We start from the raw sequence: 13,018 nt of genomic DNA, 5'->3' as shown, positions 1-13,018 counted from the left end.
AGCCGAGTGCAGGCTTAAGCCCACACTGTCAAGTCTGATGCTCTTTAGAGCATTCAGAGCACCATCTCACAGCTGGATGAGAAGTGGGAAGGGTGGGTGGTGGAGGGTGGGTCTCCTCTGCTTTTGGAAGTGCAGTGCAGTGACTGTAAGGCTTTTGAATAACTGTGTGTGGGGGGGTCAATTACAGTTCTTTCTCAGACTTACTCACACATTTATCAGGTGCATAAAATATTCAGTTGTTCTACTGGACGATCCTTAAACATAGACCCCGCAGTTTAAATGAAAAACAGATCCAGTATTTATCATATTATGTGTTGTAAGTAGACCTGCATATATTACGTAGTACAGGCTTGTGTCCAATTTTTTTTTTGGCTTGGTAGATACTATTCAAATGACCAGGCTAAATGTATCCACCTAAATTGAAAATGTTCATTTTATATATGCTATGGTCTACTACTTATCTACTTATTGGGCAACCCTGATGTAAAGCCAGAATAGTCTGTGTATTCATAACAATAGTTTAGGATAAGAACCAATTATTATTTGGCTTTTAGTTGAAATTAATAGCTGATTTAAAAGATTAAAAAGACTGCAGTTTCACTGCACCTGCATGAACAAAATCAAATAACAAATTAATCCTATTAACAAATCAACATGTTTTTGCAGTTTGTTACATTGTATTCAGGAGGAAAATGCTAAAAACGTTTTTTTTTTATTAATTTTGATTTCAAGTGCAATCACTTGAACTGCACCTTAGAGTTCTTGTTACATGTTCAGTTTTTTCTTGCTAAATGAAAGGAGAATAAAGAAATAATTCTGCCAATCAAGTTTAAGCTTCTTCTACTACCCTGCACTTAATGTAATGCACCATGAGTTAAATTTGCCGTTGCCATACTGGTGAATTATGTAGAAGTAAGAATTATTTATTTTTCCATAAGATTTTAATGAATTCTTGTCAGGACATTCTCTGGATATTCCAGAGCAAGATGGTCATCACAGCTGGTAGCCAGAGAGACTTTATACTGGCTGTGGCTCTGCAGCAGTGTGAGTTCGAACAGGCACAAAACCTTTATATATATATATATATAAACATCCATTTGAAAAGCCATTACTAACATTCTTACCTTTGAAAAGGGTATTATTCAAATATTCATATCTTGCTACTGTAAAGTCTCTTCTCTGGCTTCCTCTCTACTTAATCGCTCTCTCCCTCTTTCTCCCCCATTTCCTCTCTCTCTGCTTTTTCTTCCTGTGCTAATTCTCTGACTTTCTTATCATTTCTCATTTTACTCCTCCATACTCCATTCAGCTCCTCGTTTTGCCCTAACCATTTACCCTTCACCAAAAGCCGCTGCCCTCGCTGCCTCCCTCTGGCCTTCACCTGCTTCCTTCCTTCCCCTTCTCCCCTTCACCTCTTGCTCTGCGATGATAGCCTTCTTGCAGCTAATGACTGTGTAGAAGCCTTGTCTTCTTGTAGTCCTACTGCTGTTCAGCTACAGGGTTAAACTCTGTGCCAACATAACTGTTTAAACAGCATTGATTTTTTTTCCTCCTGTTTGTCAAGAGGATGTGATGAAATAGGGTTGTTGGCATCTCAAAAGCAAATCCTTACTTAAAATGTCACTGCAGTGTGCCAGTATTAAAGTGTTTATATCAAGCTAAAATCAAATAGGTCGCATTATAATAAGGCAGCGTCTTTAAAGCATTTCAGCACATAGAGGATTATGTTTATCTCCTGGCTGAACATTTCCTCCTAGCTCACAGAGCTCGACAATTAAATGAAACAAAGGGGAGGAAAATTATTTTTTAAGATTGAAATATTACAAAGAAAAATTCTAATGTAAAGACGAGAGACAATAAAAAGCATAATTTCTAGTTTTTCATTTAATTATATTAAAATGTACCGAGGAAAAGGGTTATAGGGATCATTTGAGGGGGTGTTCATTTTTTTTCAAAAGTGTCACATGCACCAAGTTTTTATTTCTTTCTTTCTCGGAAATGCACTCATGAAGAGCGAAGTTTGGGGCTTGAACTCAAAGGGGGATTAGACAGCGGACCGAAAGCGAGAGACAAACATTCCTTCACACATTTTGGATTTTGTCAAAGCTGCTGTGACTCAACACAGTCCACCAGTAAGCCATTCTTGATTCCAAAGGCCTTAAAGGGTTATGATCTCAACGCCAAAGTAGCTGGGGTTAGGATGTGAGTGTTAGAAATGGCTGTCAAAGTTTGCCTTTCCTTTTTTTTTTTTAGTTAAGTGTAAAATAAAACAGTGCTGGAAGGGTAAAACTGAGGGTTAGCTTGTAGTTCATCTGGGTTGCACATCAATTCTGAGCCCCTTCTGGTTGTAATTCCCCTCAGAGTTATGGTGAAAAGTAATTTGCCGTGGTCTGATCTATCTGTGAGGAATTCCTGGCTTGTGCGGTGCAGAACAGAATATCTCAAACTGCACATTATCTGTCCACTGCCCCATCAGCAGTGGGGAAAAATATGTTTTTATATAATATTATGCTTGTTCAAGTTCAAGAAAGGTCGTCGTTTGACCACTCACCACACGGACGCGCTATCTAGTCCTAAGCCATGACAAATTCGGTTTTATTCGCGGTTTTGGCTTTCAGCATAGAAATGTGTAAAAGATTTCTATTTGGTGTTTTTTTTTTGTTTTGTTTTGTTTGTTTTTTATAAACATTAAGGTCGACCAATTAAGTGATCCAGTCTAAAGTATTGTAAATAAACCTTTCAGACTGTACAGGAACCCCAAGGCCAGCATTAGCCAAGCTTAATTATAAACACTGTGTTTGGCACAGTAAACATTGCACCCAATTATGAATGCATTGGTTGAATTCGGTTTATATTTAATAGAATATTTTCTGCAAGGACATGGCACCGTTTAATTTTCAGCGCTGTCAAATTATTTAGAGTATCCATTCGAAATTTTGGGCAAAGATCAAATTAAGTATTTAACAGTCTATTCATATGCAACGTAGACCGCGTCGCCGTGAATGGAATCATTCTCTCAAGATCAAACAGAAGTCTCTCTGAACAAAACTTCAAGTCGATGGTAAAGTGTGTGAGCCACCAAATTGTTCATTTGCTGTAATGCCGCCCTTTGCCTACGTTGTCTCTCTTTATTTGTCCTGTTTTGAAAGTGTTTGTCAATCTCTGCTCTCCGTTCTGTATGGACAAATTCACAGAATTTGCCTTTATGACAGGATAATGCAGTTACAACACAACCAGCTTAAGTACCAGTGGGTTGAAAGTGCATTTGCCTTGAGAAGTGTACTTCTGGCTCACCGGTTAATGTAGCTATGCATTGTCTTTGTGCTTTCCTTATTTATTTATTTGTACAAATGTCCTCTGGTATTTTTTTGTCCAAGCTGAAGCTATACTGTTTCTTTAGTTTAATTTAAAAGGTAGAGGTATTCCTGCAATAGCTTTGCCACAAGGTGCATAGAGCCTCTAGTAGTTCCGAAAGGTGGTAGTAGCAGGTATCAATATAATAACTTCGAAGGCCAAAGTTGAAAAAATACCATCTAAACACAGGCTTGACAATAATTTATAGTGTGTCAGTAGTAGTTGCTGCTGAATGTGCATGTGCTTTAACCCTTTAGATCAATGACCCAGTGACTAACCTTTATCGACTTGTGACCCTATTTGGACATCATAAAGTTCTTGCAAATTTTAATAATATTTTTTTTTTCATCTATAACTAGACATTTAAGGTGACCCCACTTAAATTCCAGGTGATCCCACATGGGGTCTCGACCCCAAGGTTGTGAAACTTGACACAGTCAGTTGGTAAAAAGGAAAATATTTTTTTTTGTTTCTGTTGCATCAAAGAGATTGTACCAGCTTTCTGAAAATTGACTTCTTACTACACACGCCCGCGCAGGTCATGTGACTCACAGTCTCAATTTCATTTTTTTTCCCACGAAGCACATGCACTGCTGAGGTTGCGGTCATTATGTGTTACTTGTTGAGGCCCACTTTGATTGTAATCATGCATGGCCGGTGTGACATCAGAGATTGTGGTCTCTATAGGACAATGAGTCAGTCAGCCTGATGCTGAACACAGCCACTGTGCCATATAGTGGTCCGTTTTGTTTCACTGTGCAGCCAGGAGCCAATACAATGGACTGATTGAAGTGACAAAAAGCAGGATCCACAAACGTGATCCTTCTTATATCTCCTGAATGTGTTCACCCCTGTTTACATTGCTGCTGTTTTTATGACCGCTCTTTTCGCCGCCAGGGCTGGAAAAAAAGTCTGTTGTCATGCTGTCCACTTTTGACAGGTAAATCTATCCTTTCAGTATCGTTGGCCGTAGAGTTTTGCTGCCTGGCTGTCAGTTAGCAAAGCCCGTCTGTCTGCTGTCAAGACATTTTCCTGACTCACAGTGACTAAGAAAGGCCTGAAGTGCTGGCCTGTCCTGACCTGACTTCAAAACAGACAGCTTGGCACGCACGCCATGAGCACTGAACATTGCCAAAACAGGGCTTCCCTTGTACATCATTAGTTCCCATGTCAGACAGCCTTTCAAAATCACGGTTTGCGTATGACTCACTTCAAATAGGACTAATAAACGATCGTTTTGAAAGCAATCATTGAAGACTGCTGCCTCCGTTAGCATCGTCACAATGCTTTTGATTGTCAGTTGCTAGGAAAAATACACTCTTTTGATCCTTTAATTAAAACACTGTAATAAAAACCCTGCTATTGGTACTCTGTTAATTCATAGGGCTTCAGAAGGAAGGTCGGTTTTCTGACTCATTTCTAACATTGCAGTCGATGTAGCGTTCCTCTATCCTGTGATTTCCAGAAATGTCTCCATGTTACAGCTGATAATTCTCTTTATCTTGATTTATACAATATGTAGCCAAATGACATGAGTGATACAGATAAGAAACCCTGAAGCTAAATTTAGTTGTACGGCCGCAGCCACAAATAAAAAAGTGTGCATCTGACGAAGCAGGCATGTGTGGATCTGCGCTTCAGGAACCCAGATTCCCAGCCAGAGGCGAGGGAAGAAAAGGAGGAAAGCAAGTTTGAGGAGGGAGACGAGTGAAGTTGAAGGAAGAACTGAGAGGCTTTTATGTGCTTTGATCTGGTGGCTAAAGCAAAATGTCAGTCATCTTTTTTTATTTTCACCAAGTACTGATCTTTAATCAGATCAGCCGACATTTAAAGTATTTCTAACTCACGGTTGAGGATTAAATAAAATTGAATTGATGATATAACAACCTTTTTTATCTGCCTTTGAAAATGCTTAAAAAGTGGCAGGAGTGCAAGCTGATTGGTCTACAGCTGGGGATTGAGGGCTTTGTGAGGACACTTCTCACTGTGGCAACAAGTCAATGAAACAGTTCAATCGTATTTAAGGTCAATTGTACATGAATGAATGTGTGCTTCATAAAGATTCTTTGTTATGTCTGCCATCCAAAGGTTTTAGGCAAATAGGCAGAGGAGATGTGGAAAAAAAAACATGTTCTCCGCTTTTGATTTTCTGTCACTGCGACTCTTATGTACTCGTCTTCCCATTTTCTCCTGTCTGCAGCTCTCCCTCTCCCCCTCTCTCTCTCTCTCTCTCAGCTGTGTCACCTGGCAGCCGCCCCGTCTGTGTCTCTGACTGAAACTTGGCTAGAAGTGTTCTTGCCGGTGTTGCTTAAACAGGCCCTGACAGCAGCGGGTCAGCTTCTATCTATCAGCACCTGCTTCTCTAAGCAGCTACTACAAGCACAGGGGAACCGGCTTCATTGTTTGTTCGTTCACTCACCATTAAAGAGACAGGCCTGCGGCGAAGGGGAGCTTGCATGTGCTCTTGATCTTTCTCTCTCTCTCTCTCTCTCTACCTCTCTCTCCATGCAAGCACAGGTACAAACAGTACCGGTTTCACACGTGCATTTTCCATTCTACCTGTGCTGCACACTCAGCGTATATTTTAGGGGAAATTATAAACACTATGACGCATGTAATGACAAAATGTTGATGAAGCCACAGTTAAAGAAACTTAAAAAGCACGATGAAGAGATTTCCTTAAATGAAGAGAAAACTTAAAAAGCACGATGAAGAGATTTGGTTGAAAATCCTTTCCTTAAATGAGGTCAGCTCTCAGTGTCTTGTTGTTACATCATTTATTGTAGGATTATAGGATGGCCGGCGATACATTTTCATCGATATTTGCGCTCCTTTAAAATGTTTCTGCGCTAACTCACGGACACACAGACGACATTCAACATGAGAGTCAAGTGAAGCTCAAGTTGGGACACGTCTATAACAAGTGGCAGAAAGATGTTTAGGGAGAAACTGGGACAGCCGGCACCGTCACTACACCTGGGTGTCACATGTAATCCATTGTCGACAAATGAGGTATGAAATAAAGATGCAGAGTGACCTCCTTTCTTTCTCCGATTGGTTCCTGCTCTTGTGAAATTCCAAAACGTCTTCGCTAATCTGATTTGATCTGTAAACAATGACAGTATTGCTGCTTTGTACTTGTTTATCTGTTAAGCAAGCAAAAAAGGCATAATCTATAATAACTGTATGGACTCTACTTCAATGTTGGGTCTTTTGAGGTAGCTATCATGCAGAGGGGTTTCATGAGAGGACTTCTGTTACATCCTGTTTCAGTGGAAAATGTACAGGTGTCGTTGTGTGTCAGTCATGTACGGTGTGTCAGGGCAGACTGACATTCAACCAGCTCCCTGAGCAGGATAAGTGGAACTCAGACATCTTTGTCCTGATTATCGTAGCATTGACCTTTTAGAATGACTGGGCAAAGGAGCTATTGTAGCAGCTTGAACCTGAGGTGAAATAAGGTAATAAGAGTGTAGTTAGAGATGATGAGAGAGGGAGGATCTGCAGTAATGCGCAGTTGTGCATGTGAGTGAATGAGAATCTCTTTTAGTGATGATGTGAAAGTCTGGTCTGATATGGATATATATGTCATATATATTTGAACATATATATGTCATTACTTATATATATGTCATATGTAAATAATGACATATATTTGAACATATATAAAGGTTATCCAGGTCTCTCTGATATGGACATACATGTCATATTTCTACATATATCCATATTTGTGTTTATATATTATTATATTTTGTATGTTTCGTATAAATCTTTACTTTATCTAAAGTTTACATAATCCATGGTGTCAGGAAACATTTCTCTCACAATTTGAAAAAAAAAAAAAACGAAATTGTTAAATGCATATCTTACACAAGTTTTCATTAACGTGATTGCTGCAACTCAGACATCAGTGAGGAATTTATATTCAACCAGTTTCACCTTGAGTGTAATGTGTGTTTGTAAATAGCGATTTTAACGTATTTTTAAAGTATGCGTGTATGGAATTCAGTGGGAGTACAGTAATATTTACACAATCTAAAACCCAAGGTTCCCTGTGCTTGGCTTTGCCTGTGTAAATACAAGTGCCAACAGATACTGAAAGTATGACAGTCATGCTGAGGGGCAGCTCATAATCACAGGCTAGTGTATTAGCTTGTTTAGAACTATGCATTTGTCTGGCCTTTATGTAAATCCACTGAGTACAGACATGTTGCGCTGATGTTTTTCAACTCTTCTGCCCTAATCCATCATTAAAGTTTGAGTGAGGGTGAGTGCACATGTTTGTGATTCCTGATTTTTCATGCATGTTTTCCTCTGTGACATCATTAATCTGCCAGGCTATGCACACACACACACACAAACACACTTCCTGACAGTGTTTGTTCACTGCATGCAGTTCACAAGAAGGGTTAAAGAATAAATTGCTGTCAGAACCAGGGTTAGGTTTCATTTGCAGCACAAATGAAAAAGGAGGAGAGTGTGATGATGATGAAGCCTACCAGGAAGTATGCTAAGACCGATCAGGAGGTAGTGGTATTGTCATGGACAGAGAATCAGTGCTTGAGAAGCTGAAATTGGAGCGAGCCTAATGGACTCCAAGTTTAACACAAAAGACACTGTGTGAATTGTCTGACTTTCTTGATGGCAATATCCTGAAATACTGCACATCCTCCACCTAAAAGATGGAGGCACAAAACACTGTTGACCCGTCAACTACTGAACTCTTGATATTGTGAAAGGAATCGTTTGTTAAGTCAGCAGTTAGCACAGCAAATCTACAGTTTGCTGGTTATTCTCTCCATCTCCCACTATGTTACCTACTAATGACTAGTTCTGTGCTTTGTTTCGATTGGAATAACCCTGCGTGTTAGCTGTGTTAACTCTGCAGGAAGTTGGATTTTATCAATCCTAACAGGATAGATGTCAAGATTTAACACAACTTTTAATAACAAGGTAATAAAAACATGATACTCTCTACATCTGTCTCTGATTTACCTTTATCTTTGGGAAAATAACATTTGGAACGATACACTATGAAAAGCAGCTAAAGGTTATTTTCACTATCTTTATAGTGACAGAGGGTTTACTTATCCTTGACAGACTTACTGGACAGGAGCATGACAGTAAGTTCTTCAGCATTGTTCAGAAACTCCCACAGAAATAACAGACTTTGGCTTTTCTTCTGTCTTAATTTCCTGTTGACCTCCCCTCTCCCTCTCTCTGTGTTTCCCACCCTCTCTCCGAGACGGTCGCTTCCTTCCCACACATGGATGTTTTTTATTAGAATTCTTCCTCCCTGGTGGGTAGCGATAAGCTAATAGTTAGAGAATTACCCACCGTTTAGCAGCTATGTATGTGGAAAGACAATAATGGATGGCTACAGTGTTAAATTGCTGACTATGAGTGCCCAGATGACTGTTGAACTTGTTGCTTAAAACCATACTCCAACAATTTATGTCTTTTTTTTCTTCTGCAGCCAATTTTAACTGTGCAGTGGAGGAAGTGAAGGCCCCAAATATTAATTTTGTTTTTTAGTATTTCTTTTTATCATTTTATATTTTAATGTTCAATTAAGTTTATTTAGAGTGTCAAAACTCCACCAGGAAATGGCAAAAGGCAGATGGGAAAATGGTTAATTATTAAAGTGGGTCTCGGACGAGGCCCTGCGGTCTGTAATGAAAACATGTTTCCTAATTACTTCCTAGTCCTGAAAATACTTGGGTATTATGAGCACCGCAAAGTGTTGAACTCTAACATTAGACTGTTAATGTGAGAGAAAAACAAAGCAAAAACAGACTTATGTATATACACACACACACTTCCTTCCATTCAGCCAGCTGGAAATAGAAAGCTCTGTTGCAGGTGACCTGTCCTGCTGCACAGCAATGATTTGACTGAATCCCTGTGTGAACCCAGTGCTCAGATGCCACTGCACACTGAAATATGTCAGCTTGTCACACACATTAAAGTGTGTTAGTGTGTGTGTGTGTGTGTGTCACTGTTGTCCAGTGGGATGGCAGACTGCAGCACAGCTCTACTGTACAATTACATACAGTATTATACCTGGATGCTCTCCTCTGTGCAGTAATACAAATGTGTGTGAATTCTATGAACAATTATTGTGTGTTTTGAAATAATTCAAATTTTTTTTTTAGCTCAACAACCTCTTCGTTACTCCGACGCTAACGGAGGGAGAAAAGAAAGTCCTTAATTGCTCTTTAACTTTTTGACACAAAATCGGTGGAATGCATCGATTCCCGTCCTGCGGACTGTAAAATACACCTCAGATCACGTGCAGGATTGCGAGACGGTTGATTAACTCAGGTAACAACTACAGTAAATGAAGGTGAAAGGCCTGCGTGTAGTCACTGAACACAGAATCAGTAGCAGTGATGATGAAACGCTTGGCAGGATCAATGGTATTGATGGCAGCTCTGGGCCTATAGACTCACCCTCAGGTGATGTTCTGCCCGCTGCATGCTAATAGGAGATGGAGAGACAGTAAATCTTTAATTCCACAGTCCTGCAGTGCTGCCTGTTTTCTGCATTCATAACTGCCTTTATGCAGGCGTTTTAAGCAGCTCATTGATGAGCTCAATGTCAGGGCGATTGAGACTGAAAGGATTGGGCTGCAACGCAGCTGTTCACGAAACAAACATTATTTCTTGACACCGTCACCTGGCGCTATACGTGGAAGACGGCTTTGTTGATGAACCCCGTGTACATTAATATGCTGCAGTACTATTACCTAATTGTGTGTCGGTACATTCATTTTGGTTTTGAAAACTAGGACATTTGTTCTTCCCTAGCACAAGGTTTTTTTCATTAAGAGCCAAGTTATATATGTCTGGGAAACTTATGCATTTGTTTAAGGGCATATGTGTTATTTTTTGAAACAAACTGCTTAAGGCAATAAAGTGGATTCAGACAACCCTCCGGCATGGGGGGGGGGGGCTGAAGTCGGAGGTTGAAATCACACTGAGGCTGAATAATAATGCTTGTCATTTTGAAGCCGGTGAACTCATAACAACAACAGAAACAAATAACAAATAACATCAGAGCTGCTGGTTTAATCAAAGTTTTTTCACTGGAGTTTACTTTCTCACCATCATCTACACGTCGTCAGATGTCAATCTTTTTTATTTGTGGTAAATCATAACACGTGCTAACACGTAGGACAGCAAATAAGTAGTGTTGCCTGGTCAATAGAAGATCAGTGGTCTGCTGTCCCAGTCAGGCAGAGACTAAAAAGTTGTCCACATAGAAAAGTTTTAAGACAAATGGAAAAACCTCTTTATTCATTAACAATAGCATCGTTATTTCTAACTATCAACACTTCAGAACTAAGAGTAAATAAAGTTGGATAGAGAATGTTATTATAGTGAGTTCCATCTCTCATGACAGGAATTTAGAGACAAGAACAATCTTCATCTTCATATCTGTCCTATAATAATAATAATAATAATTATCATCATTATTATTAAAAATCTGAAGACGCACTGAACTTTACTTTATTGAAAAAAAAAACTTTAGTTTAGGATTTAGTTTTGGTGACTGACAGAGGAGCAGATGCATCAACAGGATCCTCTGCCCGCCTGTGTGTGTGTGAGTATGCACATTCACAGCAACTGCACCTTCAGCTTGCTCATTGAAGTGAATCATTAAAATGGATGGGAGCTGATGCTGTACTCCGGCTCCGTCTCTCTCGGAGGAGCTTTGGCATTGATCATGTTTTAATGTGCTGAGGCAGTCAGGTAAAGAAACACACGCACCTTTGACTGTATGACAGACAACTGCTTATATCAAGGTGTGAGGCCCCCGCTCTTAGTGGAACATTTTGTACCTAAAAATAAAGAGTTACTTATATTCACAGTACAAAAAGGGAGAGACTGTGAACAGTACTGGGTTTGATTTCCTTGTCTCCCTATTTTGTTGCCTCTCTGTCTTTCCTCAGATTCAGTTCCTTCTTAACAATTATTCTGTCCTTATGTTCTCCTAGGAGAGCACCTGCGCATGTGTCCACAAGGTTACACCTGCTGCACCAGTGACATGGAGGACAACTTGGCCATGCTCAGCCGTAGAGAGATGGAGGACATTCTCAAAGATGCCGGACGTACCCTACATATGTCCCTCAGTGGACAGTTCAAGGCGTTTGACAGTAAGTGTTTGACAGTGCAGTAGACACTGAGGATCAGAGAGCAGGAGATCTGCCTTTGTGTTACAGTGAGTCCAACCATGAGCCACTGCGATCGTACAATAAAAGACCCACGTTTTTTTCCCCCCTTTCTTCTTACAATAATTCATGTTCACTGACCTGCTCCTGTTATTAGACACATGTCTCTTCACCACTCATTTGCTTTGGCCCTTTGGTGACCAGAAATAATCTTGGCCGACGCACTGACCTTTCCAAATGACACTAATCCCCCTGACCTCAGAGGCCCAGAGCTATTTGCTTACTTTTCTCCACTCGCACTGTTTTCTTCTTCCACGTTGTCTCTCCTGTTTCCCAGGGTGCAGTTACTGCCATGACAGAGGAATACACGCACCATGCCAAAACAGACAAACACACACTCGCGCGCACACATGCCTACGGACACACAGGCCACACGAACCTGTCCAAGATGGACAAAGAGGTCGCTCCGAGATAGTTTGTCATTCTTTGAACTTTTCCCATTTTTCTAGGAAACACCTCATTTACAATCGCTCAGCGGGTAAACAACACAGACTACAGACAGACATAATAAGCAGCACTCAGCTGCGACCTTTAAACATTCTAATGATGTGCAAATAAAAACACGTAGATAAACACACACACACACGGCGTGTACACAGTCACTTGTGTTGCCTCACAGTCATCTGGAGCTTGTTTTTGTTCCTGTACTCCATTACTCCTGGCTGCACTCTGACGTATTGCTCTCAGCTTCGTTGTTGTTGAACTCAAATCCAGCCACACCTGTACAGGCTGTCAACTCGGCTCCAAAGATAATCAGTTTCTACTCTTTTTCTCCATTCCTTGTGTCCCATTATCTGACCCCTTATTAGACGAGGCCCACAAACCATCTGTTGTTGACCGTGTCGTTCAAAGATACTGGCTGAGCATTAGAGTGGGGCTTGATCGGACATCAACGCTTTGCATTTGCCGCCACACGATTGCAGTGATTTGGCAGCTGAACTGAGACAATTCCCTGTTTTCATACATAAGTTCATATCCTTGTAAGCAGTGACAGTGTACCACACTACCAGGCACTGCACATCTGGCTGTGTTTAGCTGGGTGTGGGCAAGTTAGCTCCATGTGGCTAAGTGTAGGGTGTTACCTCTTCCAGCCCTGTCAGGCTAGGCCTTTTTAGGTCCAGGGACTTTGGAAGAAGCCCCAAGCAAGCCACAGATTAGAGGACCAGCTTGCTTACAGTGTGTACACTGTGGGGCACACATATCTTTGAGTGTGAGTGTGTGTAGAAGTTTAGATGTTTTTTTTTAATGGTGTGTCTGAAGTTCTGCGTTAATGCCTTTTGGTGTTTGTTTCTTTTTTTCACCTAATATTTTTATTCAGCCATTATGTGTACTTTGTGGACAAGCACATGCATAATATTTTATTGTGGTAAATATACAGCGTGAATTGCCACGGTGACAGTGTTAAGATGTGTGAAGAAGAGGGCAGGCAGA

General features: G+C 40.5%; 1 protein-coding gene across 1 annotated transcript in view; it reads left to right on the top strand.

Annotated features, from left to right (window-relative positions):
- Nucleotides 1–13,018, top strand: part of LOC103396028 (glypican-1) — a 52,699-nt gene that overhangs the window by 18,102 nt on the left and 21,579 nt on the right. Inside the window, exon 2 of the mRNA XM_008333951.3 lies at nt 11,354–11,512. Within this exon, the coding sequence (XP_008332173.1) occupies nt 11,354–11,512 (159 nt within the window). The remainder of the gene's footprint in view (nt 1–11,353; nt 11,513–13,018) is intronic.

Source organism: Cynoglossus semilaevis, chromosome 20, assembly GCF_000523025.1.
Source record: "Cynoglossus semilaevis isolate Cse_v1.0 chromosome 20, Cse_v1.0, whole genome shotgun sequence".
Classification (NCBI taxonomy): Eukaryota; Metazoa; Chordata; class Actinopteri; order Pleuronectiformes; family Cynoglossidae; genus Cynoglossus; species Cynoglossus semilaevis.
Note: the sequence above shows the minus strand (reverse complement) of the source record. Positions and strands in the feature narration are given on the sequence as shown.